Raw genomic sequence first — 20484 nt, forward strand, 5'->3', positions numbered from 1 at the left:
AATTGATTTGTTCGGCGTTGAGTACCTAAGGAGACCAACGCCGGATGATCTTCAACGTCTCCTTAATATTGGAGAGCTTCGTGGATTTCCCGGGATGGTAGGAAGCATCGATTGTATGCATTGGGAGTGGAAGAATTGTCCCACCGCTTGGAAAGGGCAATATACTCGTGGTTCGGGAAAACCCACAATCGTTTTAGAGGCGGTTGCTTCATATGATCTCTGGATTTGGCATGCGTTTTTCGGACCTCCAGGTACCTTGAATGATATCAATGTTCTTGATCGCTCACCTGTTTTTGATGACATAATAAATGGTCATGCTCCAGAAGTGAATTTCTCGGTGAACGGAAATTCTTATTCAATGGCTTACTATCTCACCGATGGTATTTATCCGAAATGGGCAACTTTTATCCAATCTATTTCACTACCACAAGGTCCGAAAGCGGCTTTATTTGCTCAATGTCAAGAAGCTGTCCGAAAAGATGTCGAACGTGCTTTTGGAGTCTTGCAAGCTCGATTTGCCATTGTTAAAAATCCAGCACTTTGTTGGGATAAAGTCAAGATCGGGAAGATTATGAGAGCGTGTATCATACTCCATAATATGATTGTTGAAAACGAACGAGATCAACAAAGTCAATTCGATGTTTCGGGTTTCCAGCAAGGAGAAGGCAATACAAGTTCACATGTCGATCTCACATATTCAACAGATACTCCTACAAATATCGCCAATCAGATGGGTGTTCGAGTAAGAATCCGTGATAAACAAGCACATCAACAACTGAAACGTGATTTGGTTGAACATATATGGCGTAAATTTGGACGTGATCAAGACAACAATTGAACTTGGATGTCGGTTTCAAACTTTTATTGCTTATTTTAGTTCTTTTTATTTTCATGTTTTTATGTTTTTATTTTAAAATATATGTTTAAAATGTTATATTTGACTTTTTTTTATTTAATAAATAACTTTTATCTTTTAAAATAAATTGTTTAAATTTTAGTTTAATATTTTTTTATTTGCTAAGAAATTTAGTTAAGAAACTACCAATAAACCCCCATAATTAAGTGTCTCTTAATAATGTCTCTTAACTTAATGATAATCATTAAAAAATCATTAGGGCCCATTTAAGAATCACTTAAGAGTTTTGCCTATAAACATGCTCTTACATAAAAGAAGAAAAAACAACACATCACTGAGACAAATCTTGGGTAAAAATATATAAAAACAGTTGTTATTCATATAAAATCAAATTTTTAATAAAGTTAGGCTAGTTGACAAAAAAAATAATAAAGTTAGGCTGAGTGGTGGAGGCGGTGGTGCTGATTCAGAGAGTGGGACATTGGTAGAAGAGAGAGAGGGTAAATAAAGGGGACAGAACATTCTGAGGGTTTCAGATTTGCACTAAGTTGAGAAAGAAGATAGAAGAAAACAGCTCATCTTCTTTGATCCTCTCTGTTTTTCCTTTTTTTAAAACTTTATAGGGTTTCTTACTTTTTTTTTGTTGGATTGCTGTTTTGTGTTTTGTCGGATCTCTCTTGGATTAGAGTTCTCTGCTTACAAACAGCAGCCCACACTTTTTTCCCAGTGTCTTTGTGTTTTTTTTTCACTCCATAATTACAAAGAAGGCTTCTCTTTCCACCAAAGGTATGAATTATCGTTGCTTCCTATTCATTTTCTTGCAGTTTTTTACTTGCCCTGATCTAAAGTCCATGTAAAAGCATATAAATCACTTCTTTTTTTCTCTAGGTTTGGAAGTAAACTTGTCTACTGATAATATCTACACATTTTAATTTATTTGTTTGGTAGATTTGAAACTTGAACCACATGTTTTGGTATATCTTGAAAAGACCATATTTCTATAAATGGGTCGATCTTATTAGAAAAATTACCAGGTTTTGGATAATTCATTTATCACACAAAACATAATCTTTCTTTCTTTCCTTCTTTGGCAACTCTCCATTGATCTCCATTGTTTTTCTTTAATTTTAATGCTTTTGTTAATCAAGAAACCTGCTTTATTCTTAAACCGGATATTCGTTCTTTTATCTAGGGTTCTGGGTTTTTGTTTCTTCTTCCTTTGATGCTTTCTGAACATGAAAAAAAGATTCTGTATACAAAAACAGAACATTGAAAAAAGAAACAGAGACTTTGGTAATAAAGAAATACGCGCAACGTGTCGGATTTATAAGCAAGTGGAGCATCTTTATTTTGTGTTTTGGTCTTTCATGTTTCCCCCTTTAATCTCTCATAGAGAGTTACCAAACTTAATAATAAGCAATATATAGATTTCTTCTCTTTCAGTTTAAGTCTTAAAGTCTACAGTTTATTGCTTCAACAACACTCTTCTTGTTTATGCTTTTGCATCCAATAAGGATCTCAGATTTTTAATCCTTAATGCTCTTCTGGTTACTACAACTTTTCCACAGATTCAGCTTAAGACAGAAGAGAAATGAAGTTTATGAAACTTGGATCCAAACCGGATTCATTCCAATCTGAAGAAGATTGCATAAGGTAAAATAAAATGTCTTCCAAGATTTGAATTGTTCTTTTTCTTATATATTAAATCTTTACATTTATGGCTGCTTACAGGTATGTAGCATCCGACTTAGCCACCGATGTAGTTGTAAACGTTGGAGACGTGAAGTTCTATCTCCACAAGGTAAAATTTAAAATCTCTAGACCCATAAATCAACAAACACACTTACTTGTTTTGGTCTTTGTTATCGAAAACAGTTTCCTCTTCTGTCCAAAAGCGCACGTCTTCAAAAACTAATAGCCGCAACGATCAACGAACAACAACAACAACAACAACCAGACGACGAAATCTCCATTCCCGACATCCCGGGAGGACCACCAGCGTTCGAGATATGCGCCAAGTTCTGCTACGGCATGACCGTGACCCTCAACGCGTACAGCGTCGTAGCCGCGCGTTGCGCGGCCGAGTACCTCGAGATGTACGAGTCGGTCGAGACCGGGAACCTCGTTTACAAGATCGAGGTGTTCTTGAACTCGAGCGTTTTGAGAAGCTGGAAAGACTCCATCATCGTCCTCCAGACGACGAGAGCGTTTCATCCCTGGTCTCGAGATGCGAAGATCGATGCAAGGTGTTTGGAGTCTATCGCTTCGAAAGCTGCGGTGGATCCAGCTAGAGTAGATTGGTCTTATACGTGTAACAGAAGAAAGGTTAACAGCATCGGCGTGGTGCCTAGAGACTGGTGGGTGGAGGATCTAACCGAGCTTAGTATAGATTTATACGAGAGAGTTGTTTCGACTATAAGAAGAAAAGGTGGTGTCTCCGGTGAGGTTATAGGAGAAGCTCTCGAGGTATACGCGGCGAAGAGAGTCCAGTTAGATGATCGTGACGTGGAGACGTTGATCTCGTTGCTGCCTGGTGAGAAACAGAGTGTTTCTTGCGGGTTCTTGATTAAACTTTTGAAATCTTGTGGAGAAGACGTGAGGAAAGAGTTGAGTAAGAGGATAGGAGAGAAGCTAGAGGAAGCCAATGTGGATGATCTCTTGATTAGAGCTTCCGATGGATGTGAAACGGTCTATGACGTTGACATTGTTGAGACGTTGATCGATGAGTTTGTTACGCAAACAGAGAAAAGAGACGAGGTTGGTCGTTCAGACAGCTCGGAAGCAGTTGTGGCAAAGCTAATCGATGGATACTTGTCTGAAATAGCGAGAATCGAACCGAATCTAGAGCCTTTAAAGTTCATTGCAATTGCGGAAAAGGTTTCGAGTTTCCCGAGATCGTCACACGATGGAGTTTATCGTGCCATTGACATGTTCTTGAAGGTAACTTCTGCTCTGTACTTCTCTAAACTCAGTCACTTGATCCGTGGTCATTAGACCATTTCTAATAGTTGATTCTATTTTTCATTCTAAAATAGAATAAATCTATAATAAACTTGAGTTACACTCTAATCGCATTCTACTTTAGAGTAAAAAATAGGCTGATTGAACAAAGAAAAAACAACTTATTCATATATAGAATAAACTCATTTCTTTATATTATTATAGAATGAAAAATAGAATAACATTAGAATAATTTTATTTTAAAGTGAAAAGTAGAGTGAATGTTGTAGATGCTCTTAGCTCAACTAGAAAGCTCATAGTTGGAATGAGCGCTGAAATTAGGCCTGGAATTTTTATCCATAACCGAATACCCGAACCGGAACCGACCCGAAATGGACCGGTTCGGTTCGGTTTCGGTCCTAGACAATTTATCCGATGGATATTAGTGTTAATTATCCATGGGTATCGGTTCGGTTTCGTTTTTTACCCGAAACCGAACGGGTACCCGTTTAACCCGAATTCTATGTTTAAAAAACATAGATTTGTATCTTCTGAGGGTCGAATCCGGATTGGATAGGCAAAGCAACAACTGTTATACCACTAGACTAGTTCAACTTTGTTGTATTTAATACATGTTACTAATATATATACGTTTCTATTTACTTTTCCTTAAAAAAAATAAAATAAATAAATAAAAAACTGATATATAATTATTTTATTTTGCAAATATTTATATAATTCACATAAGAAACGGGTATTCGGAACCGACCCGAAACCGGTAGTACCCGATCCGAAATCCGAACCGAAATCTACTAAGTACTCATTGGGTATAGAATTCATTTATCCGAAAAATCCGGACCCGATCGGTTCCTATCCGAACCCGAACCGAATATCCGAAATCCCAGCCCTAGCTGAAACAAAACTAATATTACATGATTGCGGAAAAAAAAAAGTCGATATGCAGATTAATGGACTGTCACTTGAAACTCAATATGTATATTATATGGTTTTACAGGAGCATCCAGGAACAACAAAGAGCAAGAAGAAATCGATATGCAGATTAATGGATTGCCGGAAACTATCACCGGAAGCATGCGCTCACGCGGTGCAAAACGAACGGTTACCTTTACGTGTCGTTGTGCAGATACTCTTCTTCGAGCAGGTGCGAGCTACTGCGAAACCTTCTCTTCCACCTAGCGGCTCTCACGGGAGCTCGAGGACGACGACGGAAGAAGAGTGTGACTCAGTCACGGCCACGGAGGAGACAACGACGACGAGAGACAAGACAAGTGGTTCTGAGAAGACCAAGGCTAAAGGAGTTGTGATGTCTCGGATTTTCTCGAAGCTTTGGACTGGTAAAGACAGAGATGGTGTCGGGGATGTTAGTAGCTCAGATACGTCTGAAAGTCCTGGCTCAGCTACCACCGTCGATGATAAATCAACGCCGTCGACTCGCCGGAGAAGATCATCGTCTTGACTTTAGTCTTTTTTTTTGGTTTTCTTAATTAGGCTTTCTATTAAGCTAACTTGTTTTAGATCAAAATGGGTTTGGTATAAAATCACAGCCCATTAATAATTATAAGGCCATCTATTAAGGATGATAATTCGGAAAATCTTGTTATCCTCGTTACGCAAATTGCAGTCTTGCATTTTCACACCCGTGTTTTATTTTCGTTAATGAAACTGATATTTGTAGAATTGCATCAGCCGACCAATAAGAATGAAGAAAATTAACATAGCTAAACCTACAAATTAGTTCTATATCGTAATTACTATTGGTACGTGGGAAAAAGAAAACGTTCACTGCGTCATCCATGACATCGTTGCATGCAGAGGCTCACTTTAGAAATGTGGAGAGTGACAATAGAAGAAGACTTAAATTGCAAAAGTTAGTATTTTTTATTATTACATTATTATATGTAGGTCTCTTAAGGATATTATAGGGTCAACCGTTTCTTTCTTCCAGGGGTCGACTTAGAACTTTGTCCGCTAAATTATTATACTTTTATCTCATAGTTTCCTACTTTTAGATCTTGTAATGTTCTTATGTGTATTGTGAAAATGTTGGACCCTGACCAGGAGAGTTTTTTTTTTGTAAATTGTATCTTCTATATTATATAAAAAGATATAGTTATAAAAACTTTGGAAAGAAGACGGGAGTTAAGGAAAAACCTGCCTTTTACAAAAAATGCATAAACTGATATCAAGCTAGGTGATTAGTGGAGAATAGTAGGCAACGACGAATATTTAGTTCTATATCTCCATTGTAATGCATTGCACATGTGATCTTTTTACAAATCATACCTAAAATGGTTATGATTAGCATTCCATGAAAAAGGATAAAATTCTTATAAAGCCTAAACCATGATTATATATAATTTCACCCACTCATTAACCAAGTATTTACGCAATTATTGACGCTCTTTTGCACAATTCCATCGATTACTAAGCTTCAATTACCCTATCTACTCTATTAAAATAGAGTCCTATTTGAATTCTACCATGGCATGTTTTTAATTTTGGGCCTATTAAATATGTTGTGACTAAATATAAAAATATATTTTTTTAAATTCACTTTCATCTATCACCGTTAGGAGGAGGTTTAATACACATTCACCTAATTATTAGATTAAATATATTACTAAACTTAAAAGTCTACACAACCTCATATGTCATCGTTAAGAGCTTTAAACGAAAAAGTCATCAACAGTGAAAATCAAAAGCAATTCTCGAGTCGAGATGGATTTAGTCTTAAGATTTTCAATCTAAACAGGAAGTAGGGTTTTTAATCTGGATGTGGGAATATCGATTGGTAACGTTTTCATTGATGGTTCATTATAAATTTTTAGTGCTTGGTCAAGTTTGTATATGTTCTTTTGGGTGGCTTGATGGGTTTATTTTCGTGAAATTTAAAAGCTTCAGGCACGTGAAAACGTGGTGCGTGCTGGTGGTGGGTGTAGGATGAGTCGGAGAGACCTTCAACTTCTGGTTCTAGCTCCTCATCATCCAACGTTCTAGATTAGTACTTTAATGGCTTATGTGTCTCTTCTACGTTATTCTTTGTCAAGGATTGAGTTTTCTTTTTCAAGTTTAAACACAACATCAAATAAAAGACATGGGTTTCAGATGAATTTAAAGTTTATGATAATTTATAGCTGGTAACAACAACCATGTGTTATTGGTTAGTGCTTACTATATATCCAGTGAGAACTCGGTACCAATTATTCAAAAATAGCCGATTAGTTTTTAGTTTATGTTTAATTTGTTATCTTGCTGTAGAGATAGCTTTAGACTATGGCGGTTGCGAAACTAAATGAACTACTGACCTTGGAATATTTATTTGGGGTTTGTAGAAGAGACGGCATATACCAACAGGCAACATCATCTTTAAATACCCAACCCACAATATTTTCTACACTGAACATATTATAAATAAGATTTGTATTGTTAAACAGATTTTTAGTTTAACGTTTTCAGGAATATTTTTATTTTATTCAATTTCCTGTTTTTGCTCTTTTTATATTAGAATATATTAATTACATTCCAACTTTCCCGAAACAGTTTAAGAAAGTTGTTCACTATTTATTCACTTAATTAAGTTTTTAAATAACTAAATTAAAAATAAAATGTCTAACATTGTTATTTGATCCAAACCAAAAACCAAAATAACAAAATTCAAACCATATTCAAATTCAAAAATAACTGAACGATTACTATATTTCTTGAACCAAATACCACATCCGAACCGGAACCAAACAAAAAAAAAATATAAATCTGGAAACGAACCAAAATTTATAAAATTTTATTAAACATAATTTTTAATTTAAAAACATAAATTATAAATATAAATATAAATAATTTCGCGCATCCGTGCGGGTCAAATTCTAGTATAAAGTTGAATGATTAGGGGTGATTCCGAATCCGTCGAGAAAAGGACCCGTAAACAGTCTTATATATATATATATATGCATAAAAATATAGCAACTATTTCTACAGTAAGAATAAAGAGAGAGTATAAATATTGCAAGTAAAATATACTTTTAAAAAATGAATGGCTGAGAGAGGACCCAACTTTTCGCGGGGAAACGGAGCCGCTCACACACACCATCTTGGAATCTTGAATGGCTGAGAGAGGACCCAACTTCATAAACGTCACAAAAATACATACAAATTATTAAAAAATTGTAATACTCCGTTTTGAATTTTTCAAAGGGAGAGAAGAAATCCTTTTGATATCTTTTGAATAAATCGCATTTGTTAATTTTTAAAATATACCATGTAAGAATCTTCTAATATACGGCGGCGAGTATCAACCCTTTGCATCCTATAGTTCCTTGTCTCTCTTAGTTATTTTATTATTCATTTTTTTTCTTTAAAATCCCAACTTGGATTTTAATACTAAGTATTTATGTATTTATATATGTGTGTCTTCTTATCTTCAGAGACATGTAAATCTCTCTTTCTTTCTGTGCAAATATCACTTTCTTGCTCCTAAAGCCAATATTCCTTCTTATTCCTCTGAGCTTCTCCCAGACACTAGCAAAAAAAAAACCAGCAGGGACAGAGAAGTACAAACTTAACAATCTCAAAACTCATCTGATAAATTATAAAAAATATAATTGAAAAAAATGAGCTGCAATGGTTGCCGTGTGCTCCGAAAAGGTTGCAGCGAGAATTGTATCCTCCGGCCATGTATTCAATGGATAGAAAGCGCCGATGCTCAAGGCCACGCCACCGTCTTCGTGGCTAAATTCTTCGGCCGTGCCGGTCTCATGTCCTTTATCTCCGCCGTACCGGAATCTCAGCGTCCCGGTAATTAACCTAACTAAACCAGATGTCAACTTGTTCGAATACTATTTTGAATGTTGTCATGTTTTCTAATCTTTTGGTTTCTTTTCTTGCGCAGCTTTGTTTCACTCTTTGCTCTACGAAGCTTGTGGAAGAACAGTGAATCCAGTCAACGGAGCAATCGGAATGCTGTGGACGGGAAACTGGAAAGTCTGCCAAGCTGCTGTAGAGACGGTGCTTCGCGGCGGTTCTTTGAGACCTATCCCTGAGCTTCTCACTAACGGCGGCGGGTTTCCATCGGCTACATCGGAAGAAGCATCTGAGATCTGCGCGGAAATGTTGAAGCTCCAGCAGAATGATGGTTCCAGCGATCGTAACATCTACCACCATTCAAGATTTTCAAGCTCTAGATCAAGATCTACGCTGGATTCTTCTCCCAGGAAACGTAAGCTCGAAATATCACTAAACCCTAGTTTACCCATGAAAGCAGTGCCTTCTTCCACACGGCAGCGATCTAGAACACCGTCGATGAACTCAGAGGAGTCAGTGACAACGACGACGACGTTTTGGGATAACTTTGCATCTGGTGCTCAACACGGAAACGGAGGAGGAGAAACAAGCAGGCTGCTTAACCTTTTTGTTTAAGGAAACGATGTTTTCAATTTTTTTCTTTCTCTGGGTTAGTTTAGGGTTCAGAAATGTATTTTTACACATTTTCTTTCCCTTTTTCGTGGATAACAAGTATTTGTACCGATGACGCGATTTTGTTCTCTCCGGTTAAGCTTGGTAACAAATGCTAAAACTTTGTTGAGTTATATTATCTCTACTTTGTTATGACTAACACGATAACAAAATAGTAATCACTGTTTGAGACAATCTCGTAATAATGAACTACTTTACATCAGATGATCCATCCATCTTGTCTAATATTTTTCCAGTTTTTTACTTGTAATTGCTATTTACCACAATGCTGCAGCAGCGTATGCAAATTTCATGTTTATTTTGTTGGATATTCAACGATTATAGATTAGCATATAAATAGCATATGAATGTATATAATACTTAGCAAGTACCACCCCACACCCCCCCCCCCCCCCCCCCCCCCCCCCCCCCCCCCCAAACAATATATGGTGGGGCTTATAGAACATTTAATAACTCAAATGATGGAAACAGATAAATAGTAGTAGATCTTAACATCTTACCACACACAAAAATAGTGCCGTACATAAAATAATAAAGATGGATATACAATATCTAAGCATGTGGTTGGACCAAATGGTTGGAGAGGAGGCCACATTGACACATGGTCCTTTGTTTTAGAGGCAGCTTTTGGACGACGCAAAGAGCCATTTTCCATCTCCATCCGTGGAATAATCTAAAACACGCTCTCAATCTCTCTCTTCATATGCTATTATTTTAGTAGACCACAGAAGTGATAATTATAGTACGTGCTACAATTTAGCGTTACATAATTTCGATATAACGCAAACAATTACTGATGCATGCTAATTAACCATTACTCTTATCAGGGGCGGACGCAGGTAGTAACTAGGTGTGGCATGTGCCCCATACTGTTTTTGATTTTTCCTTTAGTAACTAATAGATAATTTATTTAGCTGTCCTCAATCAAAATATTTGTTACAGCTAGTGCCTGCCCCATGCTAAACAAAAGGCTGGATCCGCCCCTGACTCTTATGGCATATTGTGTCGTTTTTCTTGAATTTTATTACGTGTCAGGTATTATTTCCTGGGTCCGTATGCATTGTGAATTTACAAGTTACAACTCGCCTCTTTTGTGTTATTTGGCGTTTTTAGATAATGTTTTATGATCTCATCAAAGGATAATGTCACGTAGGACCCTCAAATTTTCTTTGCCAACCATCCAATGTCGATCAAAGCCAATGTCACGTCATATTCCCTTACTTTTTCTGACATCTACGACTTCTTTTATAATTTAGATTTTATTTTACTTATTATTCCCAATTACGATTTCTTATTGCCTCCACCATTTACAACCTTTTTATGTATTGGAATTTATAATTCAACCTCGAAAGGTCACTAAATAAGTAAACAATATTCGTATTTTAGTAAGCTCGGGATTTTAAGGAATCGAGAGGCTTTGTTCATCCTGTCGTTTATTACAAATAGAGATAATATTAAAAGTCTTAAGAAAATGATAACAACTGGAAAGAATGAACACAAGGTTCTATTTTTAACAATAAAATAAGGTTCAGTTTCTGTTTTACATGACTCAGATGATAATACGAATTGAAGTCAAATCAATAATGTTAAGAAATGGATAGATAGAACTGACTCGTTCTGGATGTTAAAAGCCGTAGCTGTAATTGGACCTGGTAGGGCTCATTGTCTTTTATATTCACCTTACGTCCCCGAGCACACTTTGCTGACTTAATTACCTTTAGCTTTATCCATTCCATCAATAATGGGAAAATGATTTCATCAAAATGTTATCAACATATCACAAATAAACAAAATTTAAAGGTAGACATAAGAGTAAGACAAAGGATTCGGTTTAACTTTGTGGGTGTATGTTTATGTGACTTTAGGGATTTAAATCGCTTTTATAATGTATGACACGAGATGATTGTAGGACGTATATAAGCCAAGTCAATAGTGCTGGTTTTCCAAGTAATGAACAGGCAAAAAAATCTAATTAGTTTTTTTATATAATAAGCGATCCTTCGTCGTGGGAGAGTCCAAGAGACATATGCCCCTTCAACAATTTTATTGGGCGTACCATTAAACTCTTTTCAGCTCCTAATCCACCCAGTTAGCATTTCTTTACACTATGAAGTCAATCCACTATAGATATTTTTACCAAATAAAAGTTGAATTATTAATATTAATATACTAACTTGTTTATTAATTGCTTCCACACATGTCGGATCTGACCTAAGTAATTAATAATATACTACGTTTTAAGGTTTTTAGTTTCATTGATTTGAGACTGTGGGTGCAATGTTTTATTGAATGTGAGTTTTTGTCGTGATATGTAAAATATGCTGACGGCAGTAATAAATAAAAACCGTGAAATGAATGGGATAAAAATCGAAGTAAGGGCATAATGTCAATCAAAGCTACGAGCCTCACCATAAAAAATGATGCAAGAGGAGAGACACATGCGGCGTATAGAATCTGAGGGCCAGGGACCAGCGGAGATTTAAAAGCAATGCAATGGAGACAATGACGGAACAGGTGTTCGAACACGTGATAGTCACCCGACTGTAGGCCTGGGTGCCCCGCCGATTTTGGTTCAGTTAATTCGGATTTTTGAATTTTTGGTGTTATGATCATAAGTTCTATTGGGTTTTACTAATTAGCAGGTTGAGTTCGATTTGATTCTTTTCGGATTCGATTCGGATCGGATTGTAACCAATATTTGAAATCATCCAAATTTTTTTTTTTTTTTAAACTTCAAAAATTGATAAATTTTTTTCAAAATATAGAAATTAATTATTGACAAATCTAATTAAAAATTAGTTAAACTATCTAAATTAACTGAAAAGTATTCAAAATAACAAATAGAACAAACTACAAAAATATTTTGAATACTCCAACATATCTAAATCACCTTAATATATATAGAAACATTACCATATTTTACTAATTTTGAATATCTCTGGATCCTAGATTGGATTTTGGTTCGGTTTGAGTTATAACCAAATCTCAAAATACTAAACTCATAAGTTCCCTTCGGATATGGATGTTTTTGTATAACGGATCCGGTTCGGGTTATGGTAAAAACGCCCAGGTCTACCCGACTGTCTCTCTCATCGCCGGAACTTATAATTATATCCAATCTTGGCCTCTTTGATCCTACAAATGGATTTGACAACTTTGACTAACATTCTCGCATCCTGTATATATATCACGTATGTAACTTAAGTATTAAAAACAGCAATTTAAAGCAATATAATTGTTGTAAATGAATAATACAGCCTCGATATTTTTATCCCAGTGGAACCAAGTATTTATTTCTAATTCTGGTGGCCTGGTGGGGGTACCTTCCTCAGTTTTTTGTGAAGTGTTTTAAGACCGCAGACTAATTTATTTTTTAAACTGTGTACCTGTATAGTGAAGCCCAATGCTGTAAAGCCCATTAGTTTTAATGCATCATTAATAGCTTTCTGGACCATTGGAAAAAAGACATACGTTGGTTTGGCATACATAGTTTGATATTAATATTACAAAATATAAGTGAAATCTTTACCATGAATGTGAAACATGTATCGAGTAAATATTCGAAAAATGTGTGATAAAATGATCAGGTTATGGTCTATCTTCAACTACATGCGGTTGATCACACATATTTGACATGTAGAGCGGATGAGAGAAGCTACGTTCTCCGAAGTAGGATTCGGCGAGACGGTGGCGAGTGAGGCTAAAATGATGCTAGAGGAACACGCCACTGGCTGGGGATTGAAGAGAGATGTTGATGATGATGATGTAAAGAGTTTATTGCTGACATGGAAGGGTTGTGTTTGCATCGTCAGGATAAGAATGTGTTTATCTTTATTTATCTTCTTTAATCTAGGATTAGTGCTTACTAGTAGAACTTAACTAAATAGTTGATGACTTGATGTAATTAGAAAAGTTTTGGGGATTCTGACCCGACCCAACTCGTTGTGTGACTTGTGTCTGAATATGCTGACTTTCAAACTTTATTAGTTGTGCAAAATCAAGTAACATGATTGGTCAGTTAGCTATATCCAGCTGTGTAAAATTTTCAGCACGTGCCTCGTTGACTAAACGTTGACTTTCACAAAACAGAAGCTTCTAAAAAAAACACACACAAACAAAAAGAAATAAGAAGAATATGCGATCTATCCGTCTCTAAAAATTTCTCCCAAAAATCCCTCTTTTGTTTTTCTGTTAATCACTTTACTCCCAAGTCGCGATTACTGTTCATCTCAAAAGCTCAAATTCGCTTCTCTGTTCTTCTTCTCCTCAACGAGGTTAGTTAAATTTATCAATTTTATACTATTTTTGCCGAATCTGGTAAAAATCTATAGCGTGCTTCATTATTGCGCGATTGAAAAAAACTGTATAGTTTTTTTCAGTTTCTGTTGATCTCGGGAATCGAAACTGGTAATAAAGTTTCGATTTTTATTTTGTTGGTAGGTTACTGTTCAGTGTTTCATTCGTATGCATTTGTGTAGTAATGGAATCAGTTCCGATGAACTTGAAAAAGTTACTTACTTTCACAATTCCCAATCTGGGTTTCGTAATTCCGATCTCAATTTTGGTTTATCGCAACAAAGAGTTGACCTTTTGACTTGTACGGATCCAGATTCGTATTCTTCTTACAGTTTGTGTTCTGTTTTTTTTTTTGTTTCTAAAGGGACCCAAATGCCAACGGGTCAGCATCATGTCGTTAGGACAGATACTTCCGAGTTAAAGTCTCAGCTCGAGAAGAAGATTGGTCGGGCCAAAACCGAGAGATACCTTAATCTCTTGTCCAAATTCTTGAGCTTGAAAATCAGCAAACCCGATTTCGATAAGCTAGTCGTCGCCACGGTGAAGAAGGAGAACGTTGGTCTGCACAACGCTTTGCTAAGAGGGATTATTAAGAATGTGTGTCTCTCAAAGACATCGAATGGTGTTGAAGGAGTAGAGAAGAAGAAGCAATTGAATGGTGTCAAGTCTTTATGCAACGACCTTCCTAAATCGCCTCGTAAAGGGAGGACTCAAAGGAGGTTGAATAAGGATTGTAATGGAAGCAAAGGAAAGAGTCAAGTCACTGAGGTTGTTTCTTCTAGTTTAAAACAACAATGGTCAATGGAAGATGGTGAAGAAGTTGATCAGTTGACTCGGTGTTGGAGAAGTCAACCCATTGAGGCTCCCTTTGGTGTTAATCTTAGAGATGTGAGCAAGAGAAGACCTCACGTAGGGACTTGTTACTCCTCTGGTGAGCTTCCTGATTCTATTTCTCTAAAGAAGAAAGTTGAAGAAGGCATGGAGGGAGAAGGACTAGAGGTTTCAGCTGGTTTTGCTAACTCGTTGAACGCTGGACTCAATGTCTTCTTGAAAAGACTAATCAAACCGTGTCTAGAATTAGCAGCTTCAAGGTCTAGTAGCCGAGGGGAAGTTTGTTCTTCTTCTTCTTCAATATCTATGGAAGATTTTAAAGTAGCTATGGAGTTAAACCCGTTGATACTTGGGGAAGATTGGTCTACAAAGCTTGAAAAGATCAGGTTAGCTACACCAGATTTTCAGACAAGCTAACTCTTTAACTAGATAGATCATCTGATTCTTCCATTACAGAGTTTGTGTTGGACAACATCTTTAGGTTTTTGTGTGTGTATATATATGTCTTGGTGTTTAATTGCTTGTTGCTGATTTTATATGTTTAGGGTTTGATTTTTTTAAACAACTTCAATAAAAGAAATAAGGTAATATTACAGCCAAAAGTATCAAAACAACAATTCTTTAATGTTTTCAAGAACACAAGAAGCAGAAACAAACAGAACAATTAAAAATAAAATTTTAAATCAAATCTCAAAAACAAGCTCAATAACGGTTTATAAATTTTCGGTTTTCCCTCTTTAGTTAAATGCTCCACAGTCACGACGGATGTTACCGTTGCGTCCAACCTTAACGCCAACACGGCCAAGCTTGGTCATAGCTTTTACAAACGCGGCGTTGAAAGCAGGTGAGCTCTTGGCCCAAGCGTCAACGGTGGGCCTAGAGCGACGGTCGGTGAAGAGAACTTGGTCGGAAGTGAAGAGTCCTTTGCCTTGTTGCAGATTCTTGAAGTAAATGTTGTCGAACGTTCTTGGAGTAACTGGGTCCATGTTAATAGCGATTCTTGGATCAACTTTCTTGGGACAAGCCGCTTGAAGTTCTTTAACGTAGGCTTTGTTTATGGTTGGATCAACAGGGTGTGTGCGGTTGAAGTTGTAGATTCTGTTGGCTACTTTGCTACAGTGGGCGAACCCGAGGGTGTGAGCCGCTGCATGGTTGGAAAATTTTAACAGTTTAGAAAGATGCATTTTGGTGGTATTAATATTATTCTTTGTTTATTAGAAAACAAATGTACCAATTAATTTACCATTTAGTTATTTTTTTGTTAACATTGGAAGTTTTGAGTTTTATGTTCACAATTTTTTCCAAATTCATAGTCAAACTTTTAGTTTCAGGTATTTCGATTTAAAAAATAACTTTCTGTAGCAAATGTAGTTTGAATCTGAGGCACCAAGGAATCATAAAACTTATATTATTATTACCTGAAAGAGCAATCATATCATCTTGAGTAAGTTTGTTTTTGGCAAAGAGCTTGTTGAGTTTGTCAACGTTGTCATTTGGTCCTGGCAAGTTTCCATTGACGCTAGCAGCGGTTGATACCAAACCGTCACGCCTACCGAGTTCCACTTTGTAAGACGGTCCTTTAGCCTAAACACATCCAAAAAGCTACGTTTAATAGTTGTATAAAAATATAATATTGTAAACTTGTGTTTTTTTGACCTAATACTTTCTGTAAGATAAATGATTTTGTGTAACTTACCGCGACAATAACATCACGGGTGGCTAAGGCAAGGATATCAGCACAAGAAACTTTGTTTCTGCAGCTTGGGATTGCGTCAATAGCTTTCTTGGCTTTGATCACAACATCAAATCCATCTCCGGCCAAAGACACGTTGTCTGGATGATCCTTCTCGGCCTTGTTGTTAGGCGTTGATTGAATCAAGACCGACGCATCACATCCCTTTATATAAAACAAGCAACATATATATAAGTAACCATATTATAGGTTTCAAATATAGAGAAAGCAATCAAAAGTTTTGAGCATTATACGTTGACGAAGCAATCGTGGAAGAAGAGACGGAGAGTAGCTGGGATGGTGACGAATGTCTCTTTGACTTTTTGTTGGACAACTTTCTTCACGATAGCTTCAACATTTGGACATGACTTTCCGTAGAAATTGGGTTTGAGCTGAGCAGTGGTTGTGTCCGGGAACACAGAGATTGTGAGGCAAAGAGCCATGGCGAGAACCAGACCAAACCGTGCCATTTCGTCGGGGAATTAGAAGTTGCTATGTGTTATGCCGAGAAATGGTCTGAGCTGATGAAAAATAAGGAAACTATGGATTTGTATTTATAGTAATCGTGATTTGGACTTAATCATATTTCTATTTTTATATAATATGTAAATTTTGAAGAAAATTTCTAATTGGGCCGGAGAATATATATCTATAGATATATATATATATTATATATATAACTTGGAGCCACGATCTTGGTAATGGTCGGCAAGTTTCTTAGCAGTAATTTGGGGTTTTGAATTAGTAAAACAAATGACATTTTAACCGTTGACTTTATAGAATGTATACGTACGAATATTTTACTTCTTCCAGCTTCTTTCTGTTTTAAACTTGACTCCGTTGTTTTGTGAATTTAGGCCCATTACCATTAAGTTTTTTCTTTTTTTATAAACTCTATATTAAGTGCTCCTTAGAGTAAGTACGCTACGCAATTGTAACTGAAAAGCAAATACTCTAAACGTTTTACAAGTTTATTTACAGTTTTTTTATGGAGTCTAACAGGTTCCTTGACAACAAGAGACAAGACATTTGAAACTTGGAAAAATAAGAAAGGATAAGATACAAACTCAAACGTGACCTTCGTGCATAGCAGAAATCAAAAGATTCTCATTCAAGTCCACCCCTACGAAAATAGTAAATTTTCTGTAATTGCTCTATATATATGAAGCCTATAATCTTTTAATTCGTTTTAAAATTTATAATCACATTATACATTTGTATTAATTTATGATAAACTTCTTTTCATGGTACATGAACATCGTTCTAATTTTTTATCCATTAATTTAACAAAACTGCAAATACTCCCTAAATCATTGGACTAACCACTATAAAATTGCTATTCCTTAGAGAAACGGAAACAACAAAGGTTCCAAACCTCTTTGAACTTCATCATATGTTATTCCATGATTCATATATGTATTAAAACAGTATTCTCAAATTTTTTAAATTTTTCTCAAAATCTATGTGTACGAAAATAGTGAGTTTTCGGTAAATGCTCTATATATGAAGCCTATAATCTTTAAATTAGTTTTAAAATTTAAAACCACATTATACCTTTGTATTAATGTATGATAAAATTTTTTTCATGGTACATGTACATCGTTCTAATTTTTTATCTATTAATTTAGCAAAACTGCAAATACTCAATAAATCATTGGACTAACCACTATAAAATTGTTATTCCCAAGAGAAACAGAGACAACAAAGGTTCCAAATCTCTTTGAATTTCATCATATTTTATTACATGATTCAAATATGTATTAAAAAAGTATTATCAAATTTTTTGAATTTTTCTTAAAATCTATGTGTACCCCCCGACGAAAATAGTGAGTTTTCTGTAATTGCTCTATATATGAAGCCTATAATCTTTTAATTCGTTTTAAAATTTATAACCACATTATACATTTGTATTAATTTATGATAAACTTCTTTTCATGGTACATGGACATCGTTCTAATTTTTTATCCATTAATTTAGCAAAACTGCAAATACTCCCTAAATCATTGGACTAACCACTATAAAATTGCTATTCCTTAGAGAAACGGAAACAACAAAGGTTCCAAACCTCTTTGATGTTCATCATATGTTATTCCATGATTCATATATGTATTAAAACAGTATTCTCAAATTTTTTGAATTTTTCTCAAAATCTATGTGTACCCCTACGAAAATAGTGAGCTTTTCGGTAAATAATATATATATGAAGCCTATAATCTTTTAATTTGTTTTAAAATTTATAACCACATTATATATTTGTATTAATTTATGATAAACTCCTTTTCATGGTACATGGACATCGTTCTAATTATTTATCAATTAATTTAGCAAAACTGCAAATACTCTCTAAATCAATAGACTAACCACTATAAAATTGATATTCTCTAGAGAAACGGAGACAACAAAGGTTCCAAACCTCTTTGAACTTCATCATATTTTATTAAATGATTCAAATATGTATTAAAACAGTATTCTCAAATTTTTTGAATTTTTCTCAAAATCTATGTGTCCCCTATGAAAATAGTGAGTTTTTTGTACGTGCTCTATATATGAAGCATATAATCTTTTAATTCGTTTTTAAATTTATAACCACATTATACATTTGTATTAATTTATTATAAACTTCTTTTCTTGGTACATGGACATCGTTCTAAATTTTTATCCATTAATTTAGCAAAACTGCAAATACTCCCTAAATCATTGGACTAACCACTATAAAATTGCTATTTCTTAGATAAACGGAAACAACAAAGGTTCCAAACCTGTTTGAACTTCATCATATGTTATTCCATGATTCATATATGTATTAAAACAGTATTCTCAAATTTTTTGCATTTTTCTCAAAATCTATGTGTAACCCCCCCACGAAAATAGTGAGTTTTCGGTAAATGCTCTATATATGAAGCCTATAATCTTTAAATTTGTTTTAAAATTTAAAACCACATTATACCTTTGTATTATTAATGTATGATAAACTTCTTTTCATGGTACATGGACATCGTTCTAATTTTTTATCCATTAATTTAGCAAAACTGCAAATACTCCCTAAATCATTGGACTAACCACTATAAAATTGCTATTCCTTAGAGAAACGGAAACAACAAAGGTTTCAAACCACTTTGAACTTCATCATATGTTATTCCATGATTCATATATGTATTAAAACAGTATTGTCAAATTTTTTGAATTTTTCTCAAAATCTATGTGTACCCCTCTACGAAAATTGTGAGTTTTCGGTAAATGATCTATATATGAAGCCTATAATCATTTAATTCGTTTTAAAATTTATAACCACATTATACATTTGTATTAATTTATGATAAACTCCTTTTCATGGTACATGGACATCGTTCTAATTTTTTATCAATTAATTTAGCAAAACTGCAAATACTCTCTAAATCAATAGACTAACCACTATAAAATTGATATTCCCTAGAGAAACGGAGACAACAAAGGTTCCAAACCTCTTTGAAATTCATCATATGTTATTACATGATTCAACTATGCATTAAAACAGTATTGTCAAATTTTTTGAATTTTTCTGAAAATCTATGTGTATCCCCCTACGAAAATAGTGAGTTTTCGGTAAATGCTCTATATATGAAGCCTATAATCTTTAAATTTGTTTTAAAATTTAAAACCACATTATACCTTTGTATTAATGTATGATAAACTTCTTTTCATGGTACATGGACATCGTTTTAATTTTTTATCCATTAATTTAGCAAAACTGCAAATACTCCCTAAATCATTAGACTAATCACTATAAAATTGCTATTCCCTAGAGTAACAGAGACAACAAAGGTTTCACACCTCTTTGAAATTCATCATATTTTATTACATGATTCAAATATGTATTAAAACAGTATTTTTAATTTTTTTGAATTTTTCTCAAAATCTACGTGTACACCCCACCCCCCTACGAAAATAGTGAGTTTTCGGTAAATGCTTTATATATGAAGCCTATAATCATTTAATTCGTTTTAAAATTTATAACCACATTATACATTTGTATTAATTTATGATAAATTCCTTTTCATGGTACATGGACATCGTTCTAATTTTTTATCAATTAATTTAGCAAAACTGCAAATACTCTCTAAATCATTAGACTAACCACTATAAAATTGCTATTCTCTAGAGAAACGGAGACAACAAAGGTTCCAAACCTCTTTGAACTTCATCATATTTTATTACATGATTCAAATATGTATTAAAAAAGTATTATCAAATTTTTTGATTTTTTCTCAAAATGTATGTGTAACCCCCCTACGAAAATAGTGAGTTTTCTGTAATTGCTCTATATATGAAGCCTATAATCTTTTAATTCGTTTTAAAATTT

The 20484-nt window shown here is 34.7% G+C and overlaps 4 protein-coding genes across 5 annotated transcripts; 3 read left to right on the forward strand and 1 right to left on the reverse strand.

Moving 5' to 3' along the window:
* Positions 1-1306: 1306 nt before the first annotated feature.
* On the forward strand, positions 1307-5409 carry LOC106441231 (BTB/POZ domain-containing protein NPY3-like). Of its 2 annotated transcripts, XM_013883060.3 has the most exons (5): positions 1307-1642; positions 2425-2509; positions 2588-2657; positions 2732-3796; positions 4812-5409. In XM_013883060.3, exons 2-5 carry the CDS (start codon positions 2448-2450, stop codon positions 5271-5273), a joined length of 1659 nt encoding a protein of 552 aa, XP_013738514.2. In that variant the 5' UTR covers positions 1307-1642; positions 2425-2447; the 3' UTR covers positions 5274-5409. The 2 variants fall into 2 exon arrangements, with proteins under 2 accessions (XP_013738514.2, XP_048595478.1); XM_048739521.1 differs by lacking the exon at positions 1307-1642 and having other exon boundaries at positions 1682-2509.
* A 2568-nt stretch (positions 5410-7977) lies between these two features.
* Positions 7978-9485, forward strand: LOC106444813 (LOB domain-containing protein 37-like). Its single transcript, XM_013886245.3, has 2 exons — positions 7978-8608; positions 8703-9485. Exons 1-2 carry the CDS (start codon positions 8425-8427, stop codon positions 9227-9229), a joined length of 711 nt encoding a protein of 236 aa, XP_013741699.1. The 5' UTR covers positions 7978-8424; the 3' UTR covers positions 9230-9485.
* A 3894-nt stretch (positions 9486-13379) lies between these two features.
* On the forward strand, positions 13380-15015 carry LOC106441229. The gene is made up of 2 exons (XM_013883057.3): positions 13380-13560; positions 13947-15015. The coding sequence occupies exon 2, from the start codon at positions 13955-13957 to the stop codon at positions 14828-14830; it is 876 nt and encodes a 291-aa protein (XP_013738511.1). The 5' UTR covers positions 13380-13560; positions 13947-13954; the 3' UTR covers positions 14831-15015.
* Position 15016: 1 nt separating this feature from the next.
* Positions 15017-16680, reverse strand: LOC106441230 (peroxidase 73-like). The gene is made up of 4 exons (XM_013883058.3): positions 16400-16680; positions 16110-16310; positions 15832-15997; positions 15017-15557 (listed from the first exon to the last, which is right to left on the reverse strand). The coding sequence occupies exons 1-4, from the start codon at positions 16613-16615 to the stop codon at positions 15151-15153; spliced, it is 990 nt and encodes a 329-aa protein (XP_013738512.2). The 5' UTR covers positions 16616-16680; the 3' UTR covers positions 15017-15150.
* Positions 16681-20484: the final 3804 nt, after the last annotated feature.

The sequence above is a fragment of the Brassica napus genome, chromosome A9 (genome assembly GCF_020379485.1).
Source record: "Brassica napus cultivar Da-Ae chromosome A9, Da-Ae, whole genome shotgun sequence".
NCBI lineage: Eukaryota > Viridiplantae > Streptophyta > Magnoliopsida > Brassicales > Brassicaceae > Brassica > Brassica napus.